The 23,209-nt window shown below is 39.6% G+C and overlaps 2 protein-coding genes across 8 annotated transcripts; both read right to left on the bottom strand.

Moving 5' to 3' along the window:
- Positions 1–6,516: 6,516 nt before the first annotated feature.
- H2BC5 (H2B clustered histone 5) lies at positions 6,517–14,791 on the bottom strand. 5 transcript variants are annotated; one of them, XR_011429572.1, is made up of 4 exons: positions 14,402–14,791; positions 13,915–14,083; positions 13,465–13,547; positions 6,517–6,911 (listed from the first exon to the last, which is right to left on the bottom strand). XR_011429572.1 is itself a non-coding variant. In XM_003363767.5 (2 exons), exon 1 carries the CDS (start codon positions 14,789–14,791, stop codon positions 14,411–14,413), a length of 381 nt encoding a protein of 126 aa, XP_003363815.1. In that variant the 3' UTR covers positions 6,517–6,911; positions 14,402–14,410. The 5 variants fall into 5 exon arrangements, 2 of the variants coding, with proteins under 2 accessions (XP_003363815.1, XP_014589728.1); XR_001379173.3 differs by having other exon boundaries at positions 13,465–14,083; XR_289091.4 differs by lacking the exon at positions 13,465–13,547.
- H1-4 (H1.4 linker histone, cluster member) lies at positions 6,517–16,617 on the bottom strand. Of its 3 annotated transcripts, XM_070244168.1 has the most exons (3): positions 14,402–16,617; positions 13,915–14,083; positions 6,517–6,911 (listed from the first exon to the last, which is right to left on the bottom strand). In XM_070244168.1, the coding sequence occupies exon 1, from the start codon at positions 16,615–16,617 to the stop codon at positions 15,958–15,960; it is 660 nt and encodes a 219-aa protein (XP_070100269.1). In that variant the 3' UTR covers positions 6,517–6,911; positions 13,915–14,083; positions 14,402–15,957. The 3 variants fall into 3 exon arrangements, with proteins under 3 accessions (XP_070100269.1, XP_070100267.1, XP_070100268.1); XM_070244166.1 differs by lacking the exon at positions 13,915–14,083; XM_070244167.1 differs by lacking the exon at positions 6,517–6,911 and having other exon boundaries at positions 12,474–14,083.
- Between the last annotated feature and the right edge of the window lie 6,592 nt (positions 16,618–23,209).

The following is a 23,209-nucleotide window of genomic DNA, read 5'->3' as shown; positions in this document are numbered from 1 at the left end:
AAGGGACTATTGGAAAAGGGAGAGGGTGATTATCGCCTAAGATCTGCAAGCTTCTCAAGGGTTAGACAAAAGGGACTTTCTTTATAGGGAGGAGTAAAGAAGACTAGAAAACCCTGACCATAAGAAAGTGGGGTGAAGAAGTGGCTTGACTGGATAGCAGATCAGAGAATGCTTCACCCTGAGGCCAGTCAGGAGGGACCCTCAAGGAAAGGTTGTACAGTGGCTCAGGCTGAGGGTGGATCAAAGTTCAGGGGCACGGGGAATGGAGAAAATGTAACTAAATTTTGGTTGACAAGCATATTGTTCTGATTGATCAGTGGGGACAAGCAGTCCAGCTAATCATTTATGAGGCAAAGAATGGGAATTTGAAGGGTCTGTGTCTCATGTTGTCAGAGGTAAACAAGGAGTTCATCCTTGACGTTATTGAAGTCATATAGGGAAAGGATTGTTCCTTGCAAGGTCACTTTTGAAAAACAAAGTGGTGGAAGATTTCTTTAACCAGTACTATTTTCTAGGATCACGAGGGTCAGATAAAGGTCAATATTGTTAGTTAGAATCAAAGACATCTCATTTAAATCTTACTGGGTTTGATGCTTAAAAAAAAATTAAAATGCAAAATATTAAACACATTTGACTATACTTTAACATAAATTGAAATGAAATTAATGAAAGATAATAATTATTTGTATAAATATATATTGGATACCATGAAAATTGTCTCTAGATAGAATGCCTGAATCCCGGTTGTTCTAAAGTCCTCAGAGGGAGTGATCATTTGATGATGAGCTGATGGGTGTTATCTGGACCAAAGGATTGTTAATTTAAAAACAAAATTGACTAGGATGCTTTTAAATAAGCAGATTTCTCTGATGGACATTTTCCCCACATAAATTCTCTCCAGGCCCCAGAATAGTGCTGCTGAGTTTTTTGTTTGTTTGTTTACATACAATATAACTCCAAGATAATGGTAGATACTAACTTAATTAAATATATTCTTAATTATTTTGTTATATGATTGTGGTCACCTGGAAATTTTATAAGTTTTCTTTTGCCTTTCTCAGAAAAGCATATGTTAGAGTTCCGCAATCATACAATATTTTACCTTTTTATGATGTTTATCTTTTTTTACTAAAGCAAAAGACTATGTGTAATATAAAATGTGCATTGTAAAGTGCTCCGATTATTTGAGACTGAAAATAAATCACGCGTGGATTTAAAAACAATACTAAATAAAAAATAAGGATAAAGGGATAATATTCCTGGAGAATGTTTATCAAGAGAGCAAGTGTAGCAATGTTAATATCAGATAAATTTTAAAGCCAAAAGTATAAGTAGAGACATAGAGGGATAATAAGGATAAAGAGGGATACTGTAAGAACTTTTATTTCCAATGTAGAAAACAAGATATTTCTGATAAATAACATCTGTCCCTTGGGGAAGAGGATTCTAGGCCCTTAAATGGAGCTGGAGACACCTAACATAAAGTCAGGGCCCTTTGAGAAAGGGAAGCTGGAGAAAAAAAATCTAGCAAAGATTCCCAAGAAGAAAACCTTGCAGTTGGTCTCTGCAGGGCTCTGTGGAGAATGGTAGAGAAAATCTGCCACCAAGATTTATCCATAGACTTACATAGAGTCTGGAGTTTCCATGAAAGCTTCCTGAAATTAAAGTGAAGAAAGTTCATAGTGCCTCCTAGAGCCTTATTAAGGCAAACATAGACCCTTTCAGGAGGGGAGCCTCTTGAACTCAAGCTCTCTAGATAGAAACAGATTGTTTGCTTATTGATCCAGCACATATTAGCTGCCAGGCACTGTACTAGGAACTTGAGATGTCCAAATAGAAGCTTAGAATAAATGTGATCAAATCAAATAGGAAAAGAGACACCACGGAGAATCAAGGTTCTAAACAAGAGCCTTAGATCCTTTCCCTCTCCCTTAGACAAAGAATGTCAAATACTGAAATTATCAGATAGAGAATCCAAAATAATTGTTTGCTGAAACTTTAAAGAAATAAAAATGGAATAATATAGTGAAGGAGCAAAGGAGAAGCAAATCCAGGCCGATTAAAAAAATAATAAAATAGAACTTCTAGAAATGAAAAAGAGCTATACTTCAAAATAATAAAATAAAAATCTACTGATAAAATGTAACCCTCAGGACCTTGTATGCACCTGACCACACAACCACTAAAACAGTAACCAGAATTAGAAGGAGAACTTCGTTTGCAATTGTAAGGCAAGCTTTCAATATTGTGCTCTTCAAAATTCATATAATAAGCAAAGAAAAATGAGTATGGTTATAGAAGATTTGAGCAACACAATGAACAAACATGGTCTATGTATGATTCCTGCACTGAACACATAAAGAATACCTGACTTTTTCAAAGCACGCGTTTAATAATTTCAAAAATTCAACCCTGGCTTCAGAAAAAGTCACAGTAGACACTAAAGAATTAGTACACTGCACTATTTTATCATAATCTACATTGTACTTTTTTATCATAATCTAATTAAAGAGCAATATAAAGGATTTTTTTTAACATAGTAAAAATAAAACAATCTTCCCATTTGCTTGGAAACTAAACACACACTTTTAAATACCATGAATTAGAATTAATATCATAAGGGAAACTATGTACTGTTCTAAGGCAAGTATGAAAGAGAATAAGACATATGAAAATTGTAGGATGTAACCGAAGTGGTACTAAAAGGGAAATATATAATTTTAATTGCATATATTAATATTAAATGCAGATATTAAGGAACTAGAAACACTGAAGAGATGTAAACTAGATATTGAACAAAAAAATCCAGAAAAAGAACAAGAAAGTAAACAGAAATAAAATAGAAAGAATTAGAATCCTTAGAGTGTGTTGTACTGTTGCGAATGATGTCTGATTTTTCTATTTCAATCCCAGATAGGTGATTACTAATGTCTAGAAAGGCCATGAATTTTTATGTGATGCTCATAGATCCATCAACTATGTTGAGTTCTCATTAGATTTAATTGTTTGTTTATAGATTCTCCTGAATTTTTACCTTGACATAATATTTTAAGTATATTGATTTTGAAATTTAAAAAGAATACAAATTAATTAAATAGAAAAAATGGAGATAATCCATAAACCAAAAGCTCATTTTTTGAAAAGCCTCATGATAACAGATAAACCTCTAGCAAAACTAATTAGAAAAAAAAAATTGCGTGTGTAGGGGAGAACAAGTTACAGGACTAAAGAGGGAAAAGTAGCTGCCAAAACAGAGATATAAAGAACCATGAGAACACTATGAATAACTTTTACAAAAAAATAAACTTAACAGAAAGGGATAACTTTCAAGAAAGAATTTAATAAAAAAGCTGAATAAACCAGCTATGATTAAGAAAATATGACAGGTGGTTTAAAGAAAGTCTCTCCCTTGCTTTTCAACACAAACTATATCAGGCACAGTAGGGTTTCACAGGTTTTAGTGAAATGTAAGGAATAGATAACCCCTATTTTACAAAAGTTGTTTCCATAAAAAAGTGGCTTTCCTCCTTTTTTTCTTTTGAAATTGTATAACCTATTTAAACTGGACAGGAACAATACAAAAAAAAGATAGAAACAAAGAGACGAGAGAAAATTATGGTCTCATCTTATGAATATTCATTAAAAAACTGTTTAAAATGCAAGCAAATGGAAACCAAGAGACCATATTATTTTTAAAATAATGATACATCATGTAGGATTTAGTCCAAGAATGGAAGAAAAGTTTAACATCATAAATCTGCCAGTGGAAGATATTAATAGAGAAAAGCTATTATCTCCATAGATACTGGGAAAGTATTTGCTAGAATGTAACACTCCTCCATCATAAATATTTTCAGCAGACTAGAATAAGAATGAGTAGCTACTTACTTCATAAGGAGTACCTCCAGTGAGCATAAGATTTAATGATGCAATTTTAGAAGGATTCCCAAAGAGTCAAAAGACAAAGTTCTGTGGTGTTAGTCCTATTCCACAGGGCACCAAGGGCCCAGCCAATACCGTGAGACAAGGACAAGTAACAAGAAGAAGGATTCAATAAGAAAAGATGTTGTCTTTATTGTTTGAAAATAATACGTCATTGGAAAAATCCATTCCAATCTATAAACAAACAAGTAGATCTAACAGAGCTCAACGGAGATGATGGCTATATGAGCACCATATAAAAATTCATGGCCTTTTTAGACAATAGTAATGACCTATCTTGGATTGATATGGAAAAACTAGACATCATTCACAACAGTACAACACATTCTAAGGATTCTACATCCAAGAAAAAATATTCCAGATATATATGAATGAAACTATGAAATGTCACTGAAGCATACAAGATCCACTTAAATTAAGAGATACATACACACTGTAGTGTGTTTGTTTTCTGATGACTCAACATGCTAAAGTGTTCATAAATTCCCAAACAACCTAACAGTTCAGTGTTTTGCTACAAAACCCCACTGGATATTTAGTAGAGCATTGTAAAATTCATGTTGATGAGGAAAAATAGTCAAGATGATTCAAAGAAAAAAGAAAGAAAGAGAAAAGGAATGGTGGGTCCTGATTTAAGGTAGGCACTTTAAGAGGGGCTAGGGTCATCCTAGGAATACAGCCTTGAGCTGTTACAAACTATGTTAGTGTTTGTTCAAGTTTTTATAAGCCAAGTCAAGAAGAGAGCTCAGAGGAGCTTCACTAGAGAGTTTGGTCTAAAGTTTACCTGCTGTTATTGAGATTAATTGCTTAGAGTTACCAAGAGACATTGTCTTTAGTGTAATAGTTTAGAGCAGAGACCCTGGAGCTAAACTGCCTGGATCAGAATCCCCTCTGCAATTTACGAACTGTATGATGTAGGGCAAATTAATTGAAGCTTTGTGTGACTTAATATATTGGCTGGTAAAACTGGGATAACAGTAGTTCACAGGTATGTTACCAGGATTAAATGAGTTAGCACCTGGAAAGCACTTGAAAATGTGTCTGGGTGTTTGCCCAAAAAAAGAAAACAATTTATTTTAATAAAAGTAACTGGGAAAGGTTGTGAGCTACCTGCACCCAAGGCGGCATTGTCTTTGGTGTGCCCTGTGCAGTGCTTCCTTCCTGGGCCCCCCCTCTCCATTAAAATAATAACAAAAATAATAGCAATCTTATTAAAATTATATAAGGATTAATATATTAATATTCCATAATAAAAAGTTTTCGTCGACCTAAAAGTTCATTTTTTCTTCTGATTTTAGAAGAAATTAAAACATTTTCATGAGCCACATTATCTTTTGTGGGCCCTAGGCCCTGTGCCTAATAGGTGTCGGCCCTGCGTGCACCTGAAGATGAAATTAAAAAACATAGCTATTCAGGTAGAAAATTACAAGCCACACACACATACACACACATAATCCTCACACAAAGTGTCCTATAAATGTGAGGGCAATAAATGGGGGTGGTGTAGGCAAGGCGTCCTGGGGAGTGAGCTATGAGGGGTGTCTTCAATCACTGATGAGGGAAAGGGTCAGCTCAGAAAAACAGCCGGGAGAGAAGGAAAAAGACCAATAGAGCTGTTGCTCTGCTTCTCGGTCTTCAAACTGCTCGGTTCTCTGTTTTATCTGCGAATTACCCAGTGGATTGCTCGGAGTCTTCGGGTGAGAGACCGGCAGCCTGTAGAGAGACGTCGCGTTGGCAGAGTCTGCGCACCAGCAGGGGGCAGCCACCGGGAAACCTCTCGGACGCAGGCGACTGGCCGATGTCAGCGCACCGGCCACCCCAAGGTGGGGCCGGAGTACCGTCATGTGTCGTATGCGTAACGTGAGGCTCCGCTGGGGGACCAGCGGGACCTAAGGCCTGGCGAGACGGCCCAATGAGGGAGCCGGCGTGGAGGGGCGTGGCGGGACGGTCCTATGAGAGAGCCGGCGGCGAGGGGCGTGGCTACGGGGGAGCCGGCGGAGGCGGGACGCGGAGGTTCCCGATAACCTCTTCACCCCGGAGCGGCTGCATCGGGAGGAGAATGGCCTCTGCCCATTTTCAGGCCCCGGTATAAACCTCAGTGTGATTTTTCGGGTTTGTGTGGCTATTTACTAGTAGCATTTCAGGGAATTTTCATGTCCTATTTTAAATCTCAGTTCTCCGAGTGCGATGCCCACCAGCAGCAGCAGCACCATCCTGGATAATTTAGAAATGCAAATTATTGAATCCTACTCCAGATCCAGTGAATCAGAAACTGTGACAGGGGCCCAGCAATCTACGATTTTAAAAACCTTCGGGTAGTTTTGGTGCACACAAGTTTAAGAATGCTGCAAAGTATTGTGTTTCCCTTAAATCGGATGTTGAAAGTGACTTCTCAAATGTCAGCTTAACTAAACTAAGTTGTTCACCTTCAAGATCGTTACCAAAGCCAAAATGGTGCTTAGGCCTTACCCACTCAGACCTTGATGCCAGAAAATAAAGTGAAAAATAAGTAAATTGTATGTCTGTAAAGGGGAGATCTTAGGAGAAGGATTTCAATCAATGACCAGTGCAGAATTCCAATTATTCACAGATTTTATTAATCATAACATTTCATTTACAAATGTTTTGCTATTCTCTCGTTCTGACTTCTCTCAGCAAATATAATCTGTGGTAAATAATGAATTCCCAGTAACTAGGCCTGTAACAGAAGTAAATTCTATTTTTATAATTCAAACAAAAAATAAAATGAAAAAGCTAAAACACCTTGTTTAGGCTCTCCCACTCAGGTAATGATCTCCTTTTGCGGAATCAATGTGCAGCAAACCAAGATGGGTTGGATTTGGGTGGGATATACACACTAATCAATCATTCTCCAGCAGATCAGACTTCATACTTCAAAACTTCAATGGGCACATTCACATTTTCAGTTACTGTTGCATTCATTTCTTCTCTGCACTGATATCTCTCACCTGATTGAAGAAATAAAAAGGGTTTATTTGTTAGGTGCTATTTTGCCATCAGCATTAATATCTGCTATACCAAGAGGGTTCTGTGTACATGTGCTCGTATAACATGCAATGAGGAGTCTCTGTTCCAGTATTACTTACACTTTAGTCATTATTAGAATTAATAGCTAATGAGTCAAATCATGCTTAGTCAAGAAATATTCCTGAATAATATGATCTTTGTTCCAAATTCCCCAGCTACCTTTCTTTTTTTTTATTTTTCGAGGACGATCAGCCCAGAGCTAACAATTGCTGCCAATCCTCCTCTTTTTGCTGAGGAAAACTGGCCCTGAGCTAACATCCGTGCCCATCTTCCTCCACTTTATATGTGGGATGACTACCACGGCATGGCTTGACAAGTGGTTTCATATCTGTACCCCGGAGCCGAACCAGTGAACCCCGGGCCGCTGAAGCGGACCGTGCGCACTTAACCACTGGGCCACCGGCCCGGCCCCCCAGCTACCTTTCTTGAGATGAGATTCAAATAGTTCAAAAGCTCATATTCTCTCCCTTTAGTTTTTGACCAGAGAGAATTAGCCACTCTGATTTTCATTTTAATTCAGTGACTAAAGAAAATATAGTAATTGCCCACAATTGCTAAGTACTTACTAAATGTTCATAACCGTATTAAGAGCTTTACATGAATTATCTCATGTAATCCTTAAAATAACTCTAAGTAGTGTACTATTATTCTTCTTCTTGTATAGATGAAGAAAGTGAGACCCAGAAAGGCTGAGTCACTCATTTAATTGAATTTTTTTGACAACTCTGGCCTCTATTCCTGTCGTTACAGACATATGTGCACTTTAATTATGTCATGCGGCAAATGTTTATTGAGAGCCTGCTGTGTGTCTGGAACAGCCTTAGGCATTAGAGAGTCAGTAGCAAAAAAGATTAACCCTACCCAGGTGGAGCTTACAGTCTTGAGGATGGAGAGAGGAAACAAACAATAAACAAATTTATATCAGTTAGTGCTAAGTATAATGAAGAAGAATGAACAGAGCAAGTTAAAAATGAAACAGAAAGGTGCCATCTGCTGCTCAGAGAAAGTCTCTCAGATATGGTGGCATTTTAATTAATCCACTCGACCCCAAACCAAAGAAATGTGGGGAATATTTCAGTTATCTTACAAGTATTATAGCTAGCTCAAATGCTCAATACAGGACACGGTCTATCTATCCACCCCCCTCTTTTTCTTTCTGCTTTTTTCCTACCACAGTCGGCTGTGGGCTTCTCTTTGGTCTCTAGGCTCTTTCCCTCCCTTTTGTAGTAGCAATCTGCTTCTTCCGTTCCTTTTCTGAGTCCTGCTCAATTTCTCTCACCTTTTTTCTTCTCCCCATGCTCCTCCTCCTTCTTCCCTAAAAAAATAGCCATAATTTGGCTGTCATATTTATATCATTTTGTATTTATGAAATACAGCTTAACATTCACTGTTAAACTTTTAAACAAAATTCTAAAGCATAACTCCTTTACATTTCTCCAAGTCCTGGCCCCTGCCCACAGTAGCAAATGTCATAGCTTACGGAAGGAAAAGCCACTCAAGTGCTGCTGTTCATACAAAGAAAAGGAAGCTTTTTTTTTTTCTATTTAGGACTGAATGCCCATGCTACCAAAATGAAGTTCAAGAACTCCGAACTTCCCCCAAAGTTGATCTCTGTCTCTCCTGTCTTCTTTTCCTGCAGCCACAATTTACAGGGCAGTTGAGGCTGTAAGTGCAGGAGAAGGCTGCTGACACTGTTCTTCGGAATAAAGTAGAAAAAAGTCTTCATTAAGAAATCTCCTTATAATTTCTGGGTCCGTAGTCAATCTAAATATCCAAACCACTTGACCAAACAATCATAAAAAGCAAATAGCTGTGGAACTCAACTTATGGTCAAGGATAGATATTTAATTCAAAACTGTAAAAATAATAGTTTCTCTTCTAACTATGTGTGTAGTAAAGTATTAACCCCATCCAAAGAGAGGTGTGGACTTTGCCCTTTGCTAGGAGGTGATCTCTAGGCTCTTGGAATATCCTGCATGATAACAATATCTTTGTTTACCAGGGGGCCTTGGGCTACACTGGATAGACTAATACCATCAATTATGTTGGGGGCTTCGGGTCACACGGTATCTGTGCTACATCCAGAGGGTGTGGAGACTAAAGATCAACCACTCGAGAAGACCATCATGTCTATATGATAAAGCCTCAATAAAAGTCTGGACACCATGGCTTGTGTGAATTTCTCTAATTGGCAGTATGTACGGTGTTGTGACACATTGTTGCAAGTAGGTGCTAACACTCTCCATGACTCCACTGGGAAAGGAGTACTAGAAGCTCCAGTTTGGAACCCTCCTGGGGTCTGCTCCATGTTTCTCTTCCCTTGGCTGATTTTCATCTGTATCCTTTTGCCGTAATAAACCCTTGAGCATAGCATCTAATAACCTTGTGTATAGTAGCTTTTAGTGAGTTCTGTGAGCCCTTCTAGCTAATTATCAAATCTATGGGTGCTTTTGGAGATCTCTGAACTCTGTGGTTGTCAGATGTGAGGAGAGTCCTGTGGACTGTTCCACACTGTGTCACACTATTAATATTACTGTGTTTTGTTTATTACTCAAAAATTGAGATGAATATTTTTGCCTTAATTTAATGAATATGGTAGTTCCCATATGAGCCAAATCTATTCACCTGCTTGCAGATTTCCAAAGAGTGATAAACACTTTTTTAGGCCTTAGTGAAAGATAAAAGAAAAGGAAAGCAATTAGCTATAAGCTTCCTCTAGTCTACAAAACTGAGGGCTCCAGGAGGTAAAGCACAATCTTATTTCTCTCTGCGTCTCCAATGTCATCACAGTGACTAGCCCAGAGACATTCAATGATCATCTCTTAAATGAAGTGATTTATAAATAAATACTCTGAACTATAGCCTTGGTACAATTTACTAGGGCATTTTGACACACGTCCAGAATCTCCTTATAAGCCTTCCTAACTAAATTCTTCTCTTTAGTTTCTTCTCCTTTTACCTTCTTCTGCTAACTCTTAATCTGCTACCTTATACTTTAAACATTGCCTTTTTTTAGTATTACTCAATCATCAATCTTAACGTCTATATTTTAATTATTAAATTAGCTTTAACTTCTTGTCAATTTTAAATTTCATTAATTTGGTTGTTTCCATATTGTTATTTTCTTATATTTTCATATGCCACAGTATTTTCTGATATTTTAAATTTTATTGTATTTATTTCCCCCTTTGATTTCTTCTTCCAAAAGGCCAACCGTATTAGTTTGTTGAACATTCCAACAATGATCTTGCACCAGAGATTTGCTTCACTGATTGAAGTTTAGGATTTCTTAGATAAGTTAATTAAATTCATTCAATACTTTTTTTTTAAGTACCTACTGTGTGCTGAGCTAATATTTTATTTAAATGCAGAGGCCACCATTTTGACCTTTACAACCTCAGGGAAAAGTCCATCAGCACATCACGTGGGAGTTTCATGGGCCTTTGTCTCTGTGGATAGTGGTCAACTGTAGTCTAAGTTACTGGAATTCTTAAAAAATCAACCAGTTATAAAGGTGCTAGGCTCAGGTGATTTTGTAGCTGATTGCTATCTAATCAGTAAAACACAAATACTTTTTACATTCAAGTGTTTAAAGCATAAAAAAGATGATGTGGTGGCTTTAAAATATGTCCACCAATTCTTTTATTTTCTCTCCCTCAAAAGGTGGAACCTAATTTCCCTTCTGAAATATGCCAGATTTAAATGATTTGCTTCTAATGAATAGAAAGTGGCAGAAGTGTCAGTGTGTGACGTTCAAAACTAGGTCATGAAAGGCATTGTGGCTTATTCCTCCCACTCTTTCTCTAATTTCCCTTTCTAGAGAGTAACGGCTACCATGTTTTGAAGACAGTCAATTAGCCCTGCAGGGAGGTCTATGTGGCAATGAACTGAGGTCTTCCTGCCAACAGCTAACAGGAGCTTGTCTGGCATGCAGGCGAGCCATCTTGGAAGAGAATCCTCCTGCTATAGTCAAGCCTTCAAATGACTACAGCCTATGCTTACATCTTGACTTCAGTCCTATGAGAGATCTTGAGCCATAACTATCTAGCTAAGTCACTTGTGAATTCCACCCACAGATAGTAAATGAAATAATAAATGTTCACTGATTTAAGCTGCCTAGTTTGGGGATAATTTGTTATACAGAAATAGATGATTAATAAAGGAGAGGCCCACAATTACGTTTTTGAAGCTATTGCAATCTTAATGGCAAAATCTGATAAAGGTAAACCCAAAGGGGGAAAATCATGGAATTATTTTATGTATGAATAGAGATGGAAAAAATCCAGGTATAATGTTTAAATTTAGCCATCCATTATTTACAATAATAATACAACCTGATCAAATAAGATTTGGCCTAGGAATGCAAGTATGGCGCAACATTAGGAAATCTCCCTGTGCTTCACGGAACAGGTTAAAGGAGAAAAAGCACATGATTTCATCAGCTGCCACAAATTCAGAAATCATTCCTAATAAAAACTCTTAAAAGAGAATTAGAAGGAAACTATATCAACACAATAAAAACTAATCCCCATACGCACACACACAAGCAAGTATTATTTATCAATCACGAACTACAAAGCCATGTCCAGGAAAAGGAGGAAAAAGATGGTGATGCCTGCTAGCATGTCTAACATGGCAGTTTGTGATTTTAACACAGTAACATGATAAAAGCAATTAAAAGAAATAGTTATTGGAAGGAATGTCCAACATTTTTATTTGCTAATTATAGTATTACATGCAATGAAAATCAAGACAGCCATTAAATATTGATTAGAGTTAACAGAATCTGGCAGTTAGCTAGATACAAAATGCATGTAAATAATGAGTTACTCAATTCGCCTCCTCCTCCACAGAATTTCAAACAGTGCTTCAGTCTGATGCCATCTGTCAATACAGATTAGAAGGCATGACCTTATGAAAATCAGCATCTAATTTTTCTAAGACTTTATAGGGCTTGGTTCAGTGTCACCCGGCAACCCCCGTTTTTGTTGCATCATTTTTCATTCTATTGAATTTATTTTTAATTACTTGAGTAATCCATCAATTCTAAAACGTTCTCAGCCATGATCTTTTAAATCTCAATTCTGCATCATTCTCTCTGGTTGTCCTTTGGGTCCTACCATCAGAGGTATGTCAGATCGACGATTTTACTACTAATTCTGGATCTCTTAAACTCACTTGTACATCTTCTATCTGCATTTTGGATAATTCCTTAAGATCTAGGCATGTCATTCATTAAAATTGTTCAGCTTGGCCCAATTGGCTAGTAAAGCCATCCAGGAAGCTTTTAAATTTAATTGTTATAATTAATTGTATATACACACACATGTTTTTCTAGAATTTCTATTTGGCTCTTTTATCAAGTCTGTGTGGTCCTTCTTTAGATTCTTAGCCCCACAAGATATTTCAAATATATATATTTTTTAAGATATTAAAAGTTAGCCACTTGAAGTCTGTATCTGCTAATTGCCTCTTTTTAGTCCTTTTGTTTCTGTTTTCTGTTACTTTTGTTATTCTTGGTCATAACGTCTTGTTTCACAGTATGTTTGGTTAAGTTTGGCTGTGAATTGCTCATTAATTTTCTTTCACATTTCATCAGTGGGGATTTCTTGAGACCTAAAATGAAGCTTATGCCTCCAGACAGGATTTGTATTTGCTTTCACCAGGTGCTCAGGGGCACAAAATCAGCTTGGGATATCCCTAAATTAGATTCTCAGCCTGGGTGTTTGAATCTCTGTGGTACTAATGTCAGACCCAAGTAAGTGTGAAGGCTGGCCTGCGGTACAAATTCTCAGTATCGGAATCTACCCTGCTCAGCAGAAGTTCAGGGCAGACTCTTTGCAATCATCTGTGATGAGCGTGTGTGTGTATGTCTGTCTATTTCTAGTTCATTCTTTTACTCTGAAGATAGAGCTTTTTGCCTGGTGTCTCAGCTTCACAAGGAAAAATTTCTTCTCAGGCTCCCTACCATGGACAGGCTTCACATACCCTAAAAATCAAACACCCTAAAATGCAAAGCTCAGGTCTGAGTGAGAGCCAGCTGTGGTTCCTGGGGTTTCACATGGGCCAAGGCCCTGGGCCTGAGAGTTGCTTACTTTCTTAATGGCTCCCTTGCTTTTAAAACTTTAAAAAATACTATTCTGGATCTTAATTGTCCATCCAGGTAGTCAGCTTGCCACATTATGGAAAATCTATCCCCATAATCTATGAATCCATGTTTGTTTGGGAAATCATGGACGTGAGAATTTCTAAATTCATTCCTCCCTCACCCAACACCCTCCACCTAAATTCTCCATCTAAGCCAGCACTTCATTCCCAGCCCAGCCTCATCCACCTTGCAATTTTCTTGGCGAACTCTTAACCGTGGATTCCTTTCCTCCTGGCCAACTCCTTCCCAGCTCCCAGCTTTTTTTTCCCCGAGATTTATTTTCCCCACAATAATCCATACCCCGAAAACCCTTAAAGCCATCCTACCTTGTGCAGCAGAAGCCACATCCTGCTCGAAGGGGCTTTCCTTCCCTTTCTACCTCCTCTCCATCCTTGACATTCGGGGGCATCTGGGAAAGGGTATAGGGTACTGAAAAGGGGCCCTCAGTGCCGAGATAACTATTGGTCTATCTAGTCAGACACCTTAACCGACTGAGTATTAGGTTTCTCTCTTGTGACCCAGAGACCTTTACAGCTGAACGCTGGAGAAAGACTGTAAATTAAATAGGACTGTCTGGGGAAAAGGTGTAGTAACTGACAAAATTTGAAGGTGTCTCAAAAAGCTGCTTCCCTTTCCTCTCCCTCGGTGCCTGCTGGGCACAGTATAGGCTGCTCCTCTACCTCCCCCACTCGCCGTTCAAAGCCTTAAGCAAAAATTAGACCAATTGCAAAGCAAGCAAACCAAAAGACCTCGGTAATATTTCCGTGAAAACTCACATTGTCTTCAGCCTCTTTTCAGTAATACATATGTATACGGTAAGAAAGAAAACAAAAAATGAAAAGAAAAGAAACTGAGCAGAACAAAGTTGTCAGAGCATGCGCTTATGTGCTCTGGGTGAGCGGTCATCGCCAAGTCCCGGAGCAACATCAGGATCAACTTGGAGACCTAAACACGGAAACGAAAGCTGTACACTTGAAATGGCATTTTCAGTTCAAATTTCCTATCTAGTTACGTGATAGTAAATGATTAACGCTTTTATGAAACTGTACTTGCCCATAATGAGCGCGCAATTTATTTTGTTGTTGTCTACGCAGAAGTATTTCCTACACAGGTGTAACAGAGTATTAAAGAATGATAGCATACCTTTAAATTTGGTATGAGAAACCTCAGAATAGCCTTTAGAATAAAAGAATTACAACTCATTTGTTGAAAGCATGCGTGGCTCTTAAAAGAGCCTTTGGGGTTAGGTGTAAAGACGCTTACTTGGCAAGTTTACTTGGAGCTGGTGTACTTGGTGACGGCCTTGGTGCCCTCCGACACAGCGTGCTTGGCCAGCTCCCCGGGCAGCAGCAGGCGCACGGCCGTCTGGATCTCCCTGGAGGTGATGGTCGAGCGCTTGTTGTAATGCGCCAGGCGCGACGCCTCGCCCGCGATGCGCTCGAAGATGTCGTTGACGAACGAGTTCATGATGCCCATGGCCTTGGACGAGATGCCGGTGTCGGGGTGGACCTGCTTCAGCACCTTGTACACGTAGACCGAGTAGCTCTCCTTGCGGCTGCGCTTGCGCTTCTTGCCGTCCTTCTTCTGCGCCTTGGTCACCGCTTTCTTGGAGCCCTTCTTCGGGGCTGGAGCCGACTTAGTAGGTTCAGGCATTGTAGCGTTAAAAGTTACAACACTATCGCTAACACCTGGGAAAATAATCACCCCCAGCGAGGCCACATTTATTTATAGATGCGGTATTCAAATGAAGTTAGTAAAATTTCGCTCATGATTGGATTAATTTTACTGTGTCGTCACGATTGCGAATGTAAATGATAGTCGCAGATCTACCTTTTCATTGGCTATTTCTTTACTTTGCTTTGACCCAATCGGAAGGCCTAGACTAGGCTACCCAAAGCTACTATAAACAGCCTCTTCAAGCAACTGCTCTGTGTATTTCAGAGAACAGACGAAAGTTTTATTGAGAAGAGGTTGGTTTTAGCTTTGTGGGTGAAGGCAACTTCGTGCTCGCTAGGACAACTTCATGCATGGGGCCTGGGCCCGCAGCAGTGGACACCTAGTGGCCATGCTGATGTCCTACATGACTAGCGTTGGCCCAGCGTTGTGGTAGCGTATTATCCCCACCGCAGCTAACCAAATCCCAACCACCGGAAGCTCAGCAGTATGCTGAGCTGCGTGAGCCTTTTTAATTCACATTGCGATCTCTCTTCTCTACCAAAAATTCTGGGAATTTTTGCCACCAGACCGTTATCGTTGAAATACTTGGAAACAGTTTCCCCTAATCTGCCAAATTTTGTCTTTCGGTTTGTTGTGAATGCAAGTGGTCCAGTAAATAGCAAATCTTTCCTGCAGTGAGGAAATAAATACTGAGTACACACCTCGTCAATTTCGGTAATACGTTAGCGACCTCCATACACTTACAGAACATACGCGTAACATTCTAAGTCACTTCTGCCCCCAAATTCGTGCTCTCCTGCATCGCGTCCTACTGTGGGCAAATTTACTTCCCAACCTAGTGCACACTAACTGCCCAACATTCTCTCAACACTCTAAAAACAGGATAGGCAAGTAGGCCGACGCGCAAGCCGCGTTCCAGGTTCTTCTAACCTGTCTGGTAACAGTTCCCAAAAGCCCAGACCCGTTTCAGCTGGAGCCATTACTGACAACCCACCTCCCATCCCCGGAGGCCCGCCTCTCACTTGCGGCCTCCCAGCCACGCCCCCTTAGAATGTGCAACAGCTCTTTTGATGAGATCTATGGGTGGCTCTGAAAAGAGCCTTTGGGTTGTGTTGAGCTTCTAAGTAGTTGGCCAAAAGACTTTATTTCTTCTTGGCTGCCGCCTTCTTTGGCTTGGCTGCCTTGGGTTTGGCGGTCTTTGGTTTAGCCGCCTTGGGTTTCACCGCTTTGGCCTTCGCTGGGCTCTTGGGCGCCTTCTTGGGCTTGGCTGCTTTCGCTTTTTTCGGGCTCTTTGCCTTTTTGGCTCCCGCAGCCGCAGCAGGCTTCTTCGCTTTCTTTGGGGTCTTCTTGGCGCTCTTCTTCGGGGTGGCCGCCCCCGTGGCTTTCTTGGGCTTCTTAGCCGCTCCCGCAGGCTTCTTGGGTTTGGCCGCACCCGCCTTCTTCGTTTTGGGTTTGGCTTCCCCAGAGGCAGCCTTCTTGTTGAGCTTAAAAGAGCCTGAGGCACCAGTACCCTTGGTCTGCACTAGTGTGCCCTTGCTCACCAGGCTCTTGAGACCCAACTTGATGCGGCTGTTGTTCTTTTCCACGTCGTAGCCAGCGGCCGCCAAAGCTTTCTTCAGCGCAGCCAAGGACACGCCGCTACGCTCCTTGGAAGCGGCGACAGCCTTGGTAATGAGCTCGGACACCGGGGGCCCAGATGCCTTGCGCTTCGCGGCACCCGCGGCCTTGCGGGCCTTCTTCTTCACTGGTGTTTTCTCGGCAGGAGCCGGAGCGGCGGGCGCGGCGGGCGCAGTCTCGGACATATTGAAGGCGGGCTTGGGAAGAGCAACTCGAGCCGGAAACAGAGGCACTGGCCGGGACTCGGGCAGCGCCGCTGCGCCCGCCCGTTTATATAGGGCGGAGCTGCGCCGTGATTGGTGCGCTGTCCAGCCCGCCTTGCTGGCAGCCGCAGAGTGTCCTCTCGGATCCCGAGTTGTGTTTGTTACACCTCAAAAAATGCCAAAAATATCAAAATTCTCTACACCGAATTGCCTGATTTTTCTCAAAAGATGATCCCCGAAGCCTCAGCCTTCACGCAGGTCTCAAATTATGAAGAAAGCATAAAACCTTCTGCCAAAAACCAGCAATATTTCCCGCCGTGCTCGTCAAATTTCAACTCAGAGAAACAAAACTTTCTATTTTCTTCGTAAATTATAAACCGATCTTTAAGTGTGGAGTTTTCTGACCTCTCAAATATGATTCTCCAAGTGGTTAGCTTCTTATGTGTCCAAAAACCATGCTACTAGCATTAAGATTTTTATTACAAATCTGCGCTTAAGTGAGGGAAGTAACACAGGCTCCTCGGAGAGTCCTGCCTATTGAGCCGAGGGCATTTGAGTTCATCAAACTGGTTTAGTTTAATGCAAAACAAATTATTGCCCATTTTGGGTTAAATTTTGGACCCCTGAGACATCACTCTATGCACCCATGGCTTATTTCTTCCGCTGCATCTGGGATTTTTAACAATTCCTTGGGATAATTCTTTTCCTTTCTGCTCCCAAGGGTTGGGGGCGGGGCTGTTGCTGCTCTTCCTCTGGACAACTGCTCCATGAGTTTAGATAACTTGAATTCAGGATATTTGGTAAGGAAGGGGAGTCCAAACCATACTAAGGGTACACAGATGGACAAGGATTAATTTTCACATAACACACAGATGATGTCCATAAATCCACTGAAAGTGGAGATGCACTTTGAAGAATTTGTCTGCAGTCTTGCTGAATTCTTTGGCGTGTGCTTCAGGATCAAAGTGTAATACACTAGTTAGAATTGAAATTCAAACATTGATCATAAGGGGAAATAAATGAGGAGTGTAGATTATAACCTACCTATTCCCATTACTAGAGAATCCCAGACCCTGTTATTACTGAATAACTGATGAATGACTAGTCCAAACACCAAATATGGCTTCAATCATAAAGATAATGGCCCTATGCTTCCTAGAGCTCCATAAGAAAGAAAAGTTACACGTAGGATTGAATGACAAGTTCAATTTTCCATCTCAGAAGTAGAGTTTTGAGGGACTATCCAAGTTAAGTCATTGCCCTCTGAAGACATCCGTTGCAGAGTCTCTGAATGAGTGGGTTTATTTAGGTGGTTGCCCAATCAACAAAGAGTAGTTGTTGGCAATGAAAACCCAACCAAAGGAATTATTCTTGGAAAATGGTCTGGATGGAATTGTCTTTAAAAACTGCAAGCCATGTACTTGAGAGACAAAATAAAATTTTGGCCAGTGCTATAAGGTGATATGATACTATTCTGTGGGTGTTGTAACAGAGCGTTGGACATCACATTAATCTTTAGTTCCATTGCCCCTAATCTTCTCCACACACAACAGACCTTACTACCACTGAAATAAAAGAGAATACAAATCTTTGATACAACATGTAGAAATGTTTCAAAATAGTCTTATTTAAATTAATGCTGAATCCAGTAGAAAAGTGATGCAAATTATCAATATATTTTAAGCCTTAATGCGTAAACATTTTCAATGTAATTCAAGCATGCTAGTGAAAAATAAATATGCCCTTTGGTATATACTAAAATAAAAAGGGAGAGGATAAGGTTCCAAAAGCATCCAATTGATGGTTACTAGGGAAACTGAATTCATGGGCAATTGATCCCAGAACAGTGGGGTTATACTCATTTTCAATAGCAAACAAAACCACTCTCGTAACTAGCTGAAATTTGCATAGCACATTGAAGTTTTCTCTCAAATGCCTTACTTTATTCTATGTGTTCCTTGCTACTTCTAACTTGGAGGGACTTAAACACTCCAAATTCTGTGATCTTTCAACTCACCTACACTCACCTCCTATGGTACAGCGGGTTCTCCTGTAAATGAAACTATTCGAAAAACTTAAAGAAGACATGGAGGATCTGCCACTATTAAGTCAACATTTACTTGGAATAAGAGTAATACCAAAAGGCTCCATTTTCCTATTGATCTGTCAGCTGTACCAGAACTGTGTGTGTGTGTGGTTCATGTGTATTAAATATAGATTCCAACGTCTCACTCCAGATGATTCTGAACCAATGACTTCAGTGGGTCTCAGAATCCGAATATTTCACAACTTCCTTAGGTTTGCCTAATACCCTCCCAAGTCTGGGAACCACTGCCGCTCTCACTGGAAGTGATGAACAGGTCAAGAGTGCTTCCTGCCATGTGAGTGTTCCTGTGGATTTCTGGACTTGCCTGTGAGACTTTTGAGAAGAAGTCCATGATGGATACTACCAGAAGTTGGGAAGACAGGGGAAGCAGCAATCCAATCCTGCCTCCTTGGATTCACACCTCACTGGGCACTAGAGTGGCTTCAAGAAATAGAAAGGAGAGTAACGATAAAATATCGGTTGCTTCATTATTTTCCATCCCACAGAGGGTGAAGTGGACTGGCTGCCTGTGGACTACCAGAATTCCTTAGTACAACTTCTCTACTTCTTGTACCATTTTATCATTCTTAAGTAAAATTACCCTTTCCAGGGGCCGGTCCCATGGCTTAGTGGTTAAGTTCGGCACACTCCCCTTTGGTGGCCCAGGTTACCAGGTTCAGATCCCAGGTATAGACCCACACCACTTGTCAACCATGCTGTGGCAGCAACCCACATACAAAATAGAGGAAGATTGGCATAGATGTTAGCTCAGGGTCGATCACAAAATAAAACAAACAAAAAAAAACAAAAAAACGTAACCTTTCCATTTATTGGCTACCATACTTTGTGCTACCTGCATTCTTAACTAGCCATTACAACCATCTGTGCTATAGATAGCAACTCCATTTTACACAGGAGGAATGGGCTTACACAGGTTGAGAAATTCTCCTGAGCAGACTGCTGGTGAGAGGCACATCCTGGATTCCAGCTCACATCTGTGTGACTTCAAAGCATGTGCTCTCACTAAACAGTGTTTTCAGACTGCAGGTCTAAGTAACCATTAAAGGTGGTGAAATAAATTTAGTAGCACAAGGTTAAAATGTTTCTTTCTTAACAACTAGAATAGAGTACAAAATACCAGAGCCCAATGCATGTAGTTGCAGTTGTCCACACAGCTCCTTGGCTGTGTGCTGCATGCCCCCATGTAAAACGTATTTCTTTCTGTGCAGTCTCATGCGGCCAGAGTGGGAGGAAAAGTCTTCCTCATGTAATTTCTTGAAGTTTTGTAGTCATAAAATATTCTCAAGTTTATTAATCTCTAAGAGCTAAAAATGTAACTTCCTATTATTGACTTTTTTTTAAGCTTCTAAGGAACTCTGACGGATAGAAAGTGAGGAGCACGCTGTAGACATTTCCATTTTGGACCTGATAGCAACTGAGCTAAGAGGAACAATGTGATGTGTAGGAAAATTGAAAGAAAAGAGAAGCTTGTACTTGGTTCCTTTTACTCCACAATTCTGGGTTCCAAGCACTTGACTCTGGACTTTGCTATTTTAACATGTTACCGTGATAGTTGTATTGAAGACAAGAGTTTGGGGAAGAGCTGTTTTTTGCTAGACCAATAAGCACCTCCCAGGTTTCCTCATAAGAGGTGTGCTGTATAAGCACAGACACAGCGACACTCTGAAGACCACCTGCAGAACTCAATCTGTTGAGACAGACTTCCTTTTGTGGACTCTTTTAATAGGTACTCTATCTTGACTTTTGATGTAGAGCGTTTCTGGAAAACTTTTCTTAAAAGGGGCTATATATTATCTTAGAAGTTTTTATTTCTTTTGTTTAATTCAACAATGAAAACCATGGGTTGCATGCCCAATGTTATTCAGTGCAGCATTATTTGGAACTGCAAAATATTGCAAAGAATTTTAATATCCACATGTAAGAGAGTGACTGAATAAACTAGGGAGCATCTGCGCAGTTGAGTAATATGCAGATACTACAACCAATAAGAAAGATCTCTGTGAACTAATGAATAAATTCAGGGATATATGGTTAAGTGAAAAACCCAAGTTCAAAAGACTATCCAAAGTATGATGCCCTCCAGAAGAGAAAGGAGAGGATATATGAAAACACATTTTCCTGCTCCTTTGTGCAAAAGATATACAGGAAGGATAAAGGATAAGAGAATGAGATGGGTTATCTACCGGGGATGAGTCAGAAAGGAATGGAAAGAAGGCAGGAATGGGAACAGAGTAGCAGGGATGGGAGGGAGTGACAGTTTTCTGAGTATGTCTTTTTGTATAGCTCTGACTCTTACAACTACAATAATGTTTCATATACCAGCAAAATAAACAAAATATTAAAAGCAATAGGGATGGGGGAAAACAAAATGGAATACAATCACTAACAAATGAGCCAAACTGTGTTACATTAATAACAATAACACTGAAGGGATTGAAGAAGATAAAAATTAACTTAACTAACTGTGGAAAATGGAACCTTGATTGGATACTATAAGACTAAAGACTACTTATGTGTTTACTAGAATTGAACAAAGAAGTAAACCTGTTGTAGAAAATGTGATCCAGTCTTCTCACTAGTGGAAAAAGAAGTATTTGGTTAAAATGAAGCTTTCAGTGCTGGATTAGAATCAGAAATATTAATATAAACTCATATTTTAAAATATATCTACAATTATATAGATACAGAAACAAAGATGTGTGTGTCTATGTGTGGGTTAATATACACATATATTTCTTTGCTCTGTCAGCTGTGAGGGCCTACAAGCAGTGACATCCCAGGAGGACTCAGCACACCTTGCACACAATCTTTGGGTTTTAAGCACCATTATCCAATAAAAGGAATGAGGGCTCCTTGGAGAAGTAATTGACTCCAAGGCTGGAGCAGGGAAAATATCAAAGGGGCCTGGAACATCTCATGGTGCTGGAAAAGAAAATGTTTAAAAAAGATGGACACTTGTTGAAAACATGCAAACCAGTCTCAAGGAGCTACTAATGGCCAAAGCTGGAACCATTTGAGCAACAAAATAAAAATTGATAATATGGCATTTAACTCATAGAATAAAATATATATCCATAAATAAATACATAGGAGAAAGGGCAACTCTTTCTTGTTGTGGACAAAATCCACAGATGGATGCTAAAATTATTGGGTGAAAGTTTAAGGAGAAGCAGGATTTGCATTGTCTCAAGGTATCCTTCCCGAGATACCTATCAACTACAAAGAGACAGGTAGTAAGTTTACCATGGAGAAACCCAGCAGATGCCACCTTGACTAAGCAAGCAAGGTGAACATCACAAGTAATGAGACATGAACATCATGGCCCCCTTGCACTCAGAAGGACACTTCATCATTTTTGTGATATTTTCCGGCAAAAATGCATAAACTCATTCCAATAATGAGAAAACATCAGACAAATTCAAAAGGAGCAACATTCTTTAAAATAACTGATCAGTACTTTTCAAAAGTGTGAAGCTCATGAAAGATAAGGACAGACTAAAGAACTATTATAGGGGCTGGCCCCGTGGCCGAGTGGTTAAGTTCGCGCGCTCCGATGCAGGCGGCCCAGTGTTTCGTTGGTTCGAATCCTGGGCGCGGACATGACACTGCTCATCAAACCACGCTGAGGCAGCGTCCCACATACCACAACTAGAAGGACCCACAACGAAGAATATACAACTATGTACCGGGGGGGCTTTGGGGAGAAAAAGGAAAAAATAAAAAAATCTTTAAAAAAAAAAAAAAAGAACTATTATAGACTGGAAGAGACTAAGGAGAAACAATAAGTAAATGCAATGTGGGACCCTGAATAAGATCCCAGAATAGAAAAAAGCCATTGGTGGAAAAATTTGTAAAACTTGGATAAAATTTAAAGTTTAATTAATAATGTTGCACTAATGTCCATCTCTTGTTCTCGATGGTTGTACAGTGGTTATGTAAGAGATTAACATTAGGGGAAGCAGCTGAGGGAACTTTATGAGGGAAAGTTTTGCACTATTTTTGCAACTTTCCTGTAAATCTAAAATTAGTTCAAAATAAAAAATTTTCTTAAAAAAAAAAAAGCTTCTCTTTGTATGCAGCAATGTTATAACACTTTTCATGGGAGGGGAAAAGACACCTGGATGTAACATAAGTTCTTCATAGTGGTGGAAATATAGATGATTTTTATTCTTGTTTCCAAACTTTTATGTTTTTACAAAGTTTATACCATAAACGTTGACTACTTTATTATCAGCAAACAACACATTCCTTTTAAAAATATAATAAAGCTTATTTAAAAAGAAAAATGTGTGCTGAGTTTCCCAGTCATTGAGGTACTATCTGTGGCGTCCTTTGCTCTTTATCTGGATTTTCATTGAAATTATTCCTAGTTTTTTTTAATTTATAGATTTATCATTTATATATGTATCCATGAACAATATGATTTAGTTGGTCCTGTTTTTGAAATGTATATATGCAAAACAACAA

The sequence above is a fragment of the Equus caballus genome, chromosome 20 (assembly GCF_041296265.1).
Source record: "Equus caballus isolate H_3958 breed thoroughbred chromosome 20, TB-T2T, whole genome shotgun sequence".
NCBI classification, from domain to species: domain Eukaryota; kingdom Metazoa; phylum Chordata; class Mammalia; order Perissodactyla; family Equidae; genus Equus; species Equus caballus.
Note: the sequence above shows the minus strand (reverse complement) of the source record. Positions and strands in the feature narration are given on the sequence as shown.

Bases quoted from the DNA above. Each gene is read 5' to 3' on its own strand.
- H2BC5 (XM_003363767.5), bottom strand. From the start codon at position 14,791: ATGCCTGAACCTACTAAGTCGGCTCCAGCCCCGAAGAAGGGCTCCAAG.
- H1-4 (XM_070244168.1), bottom strand. From the start codon at position 16,617: ATGTCCGAGACTGCGCCCGCCGCGCCCGCCGCTCCGGCTCCTGCCGAG.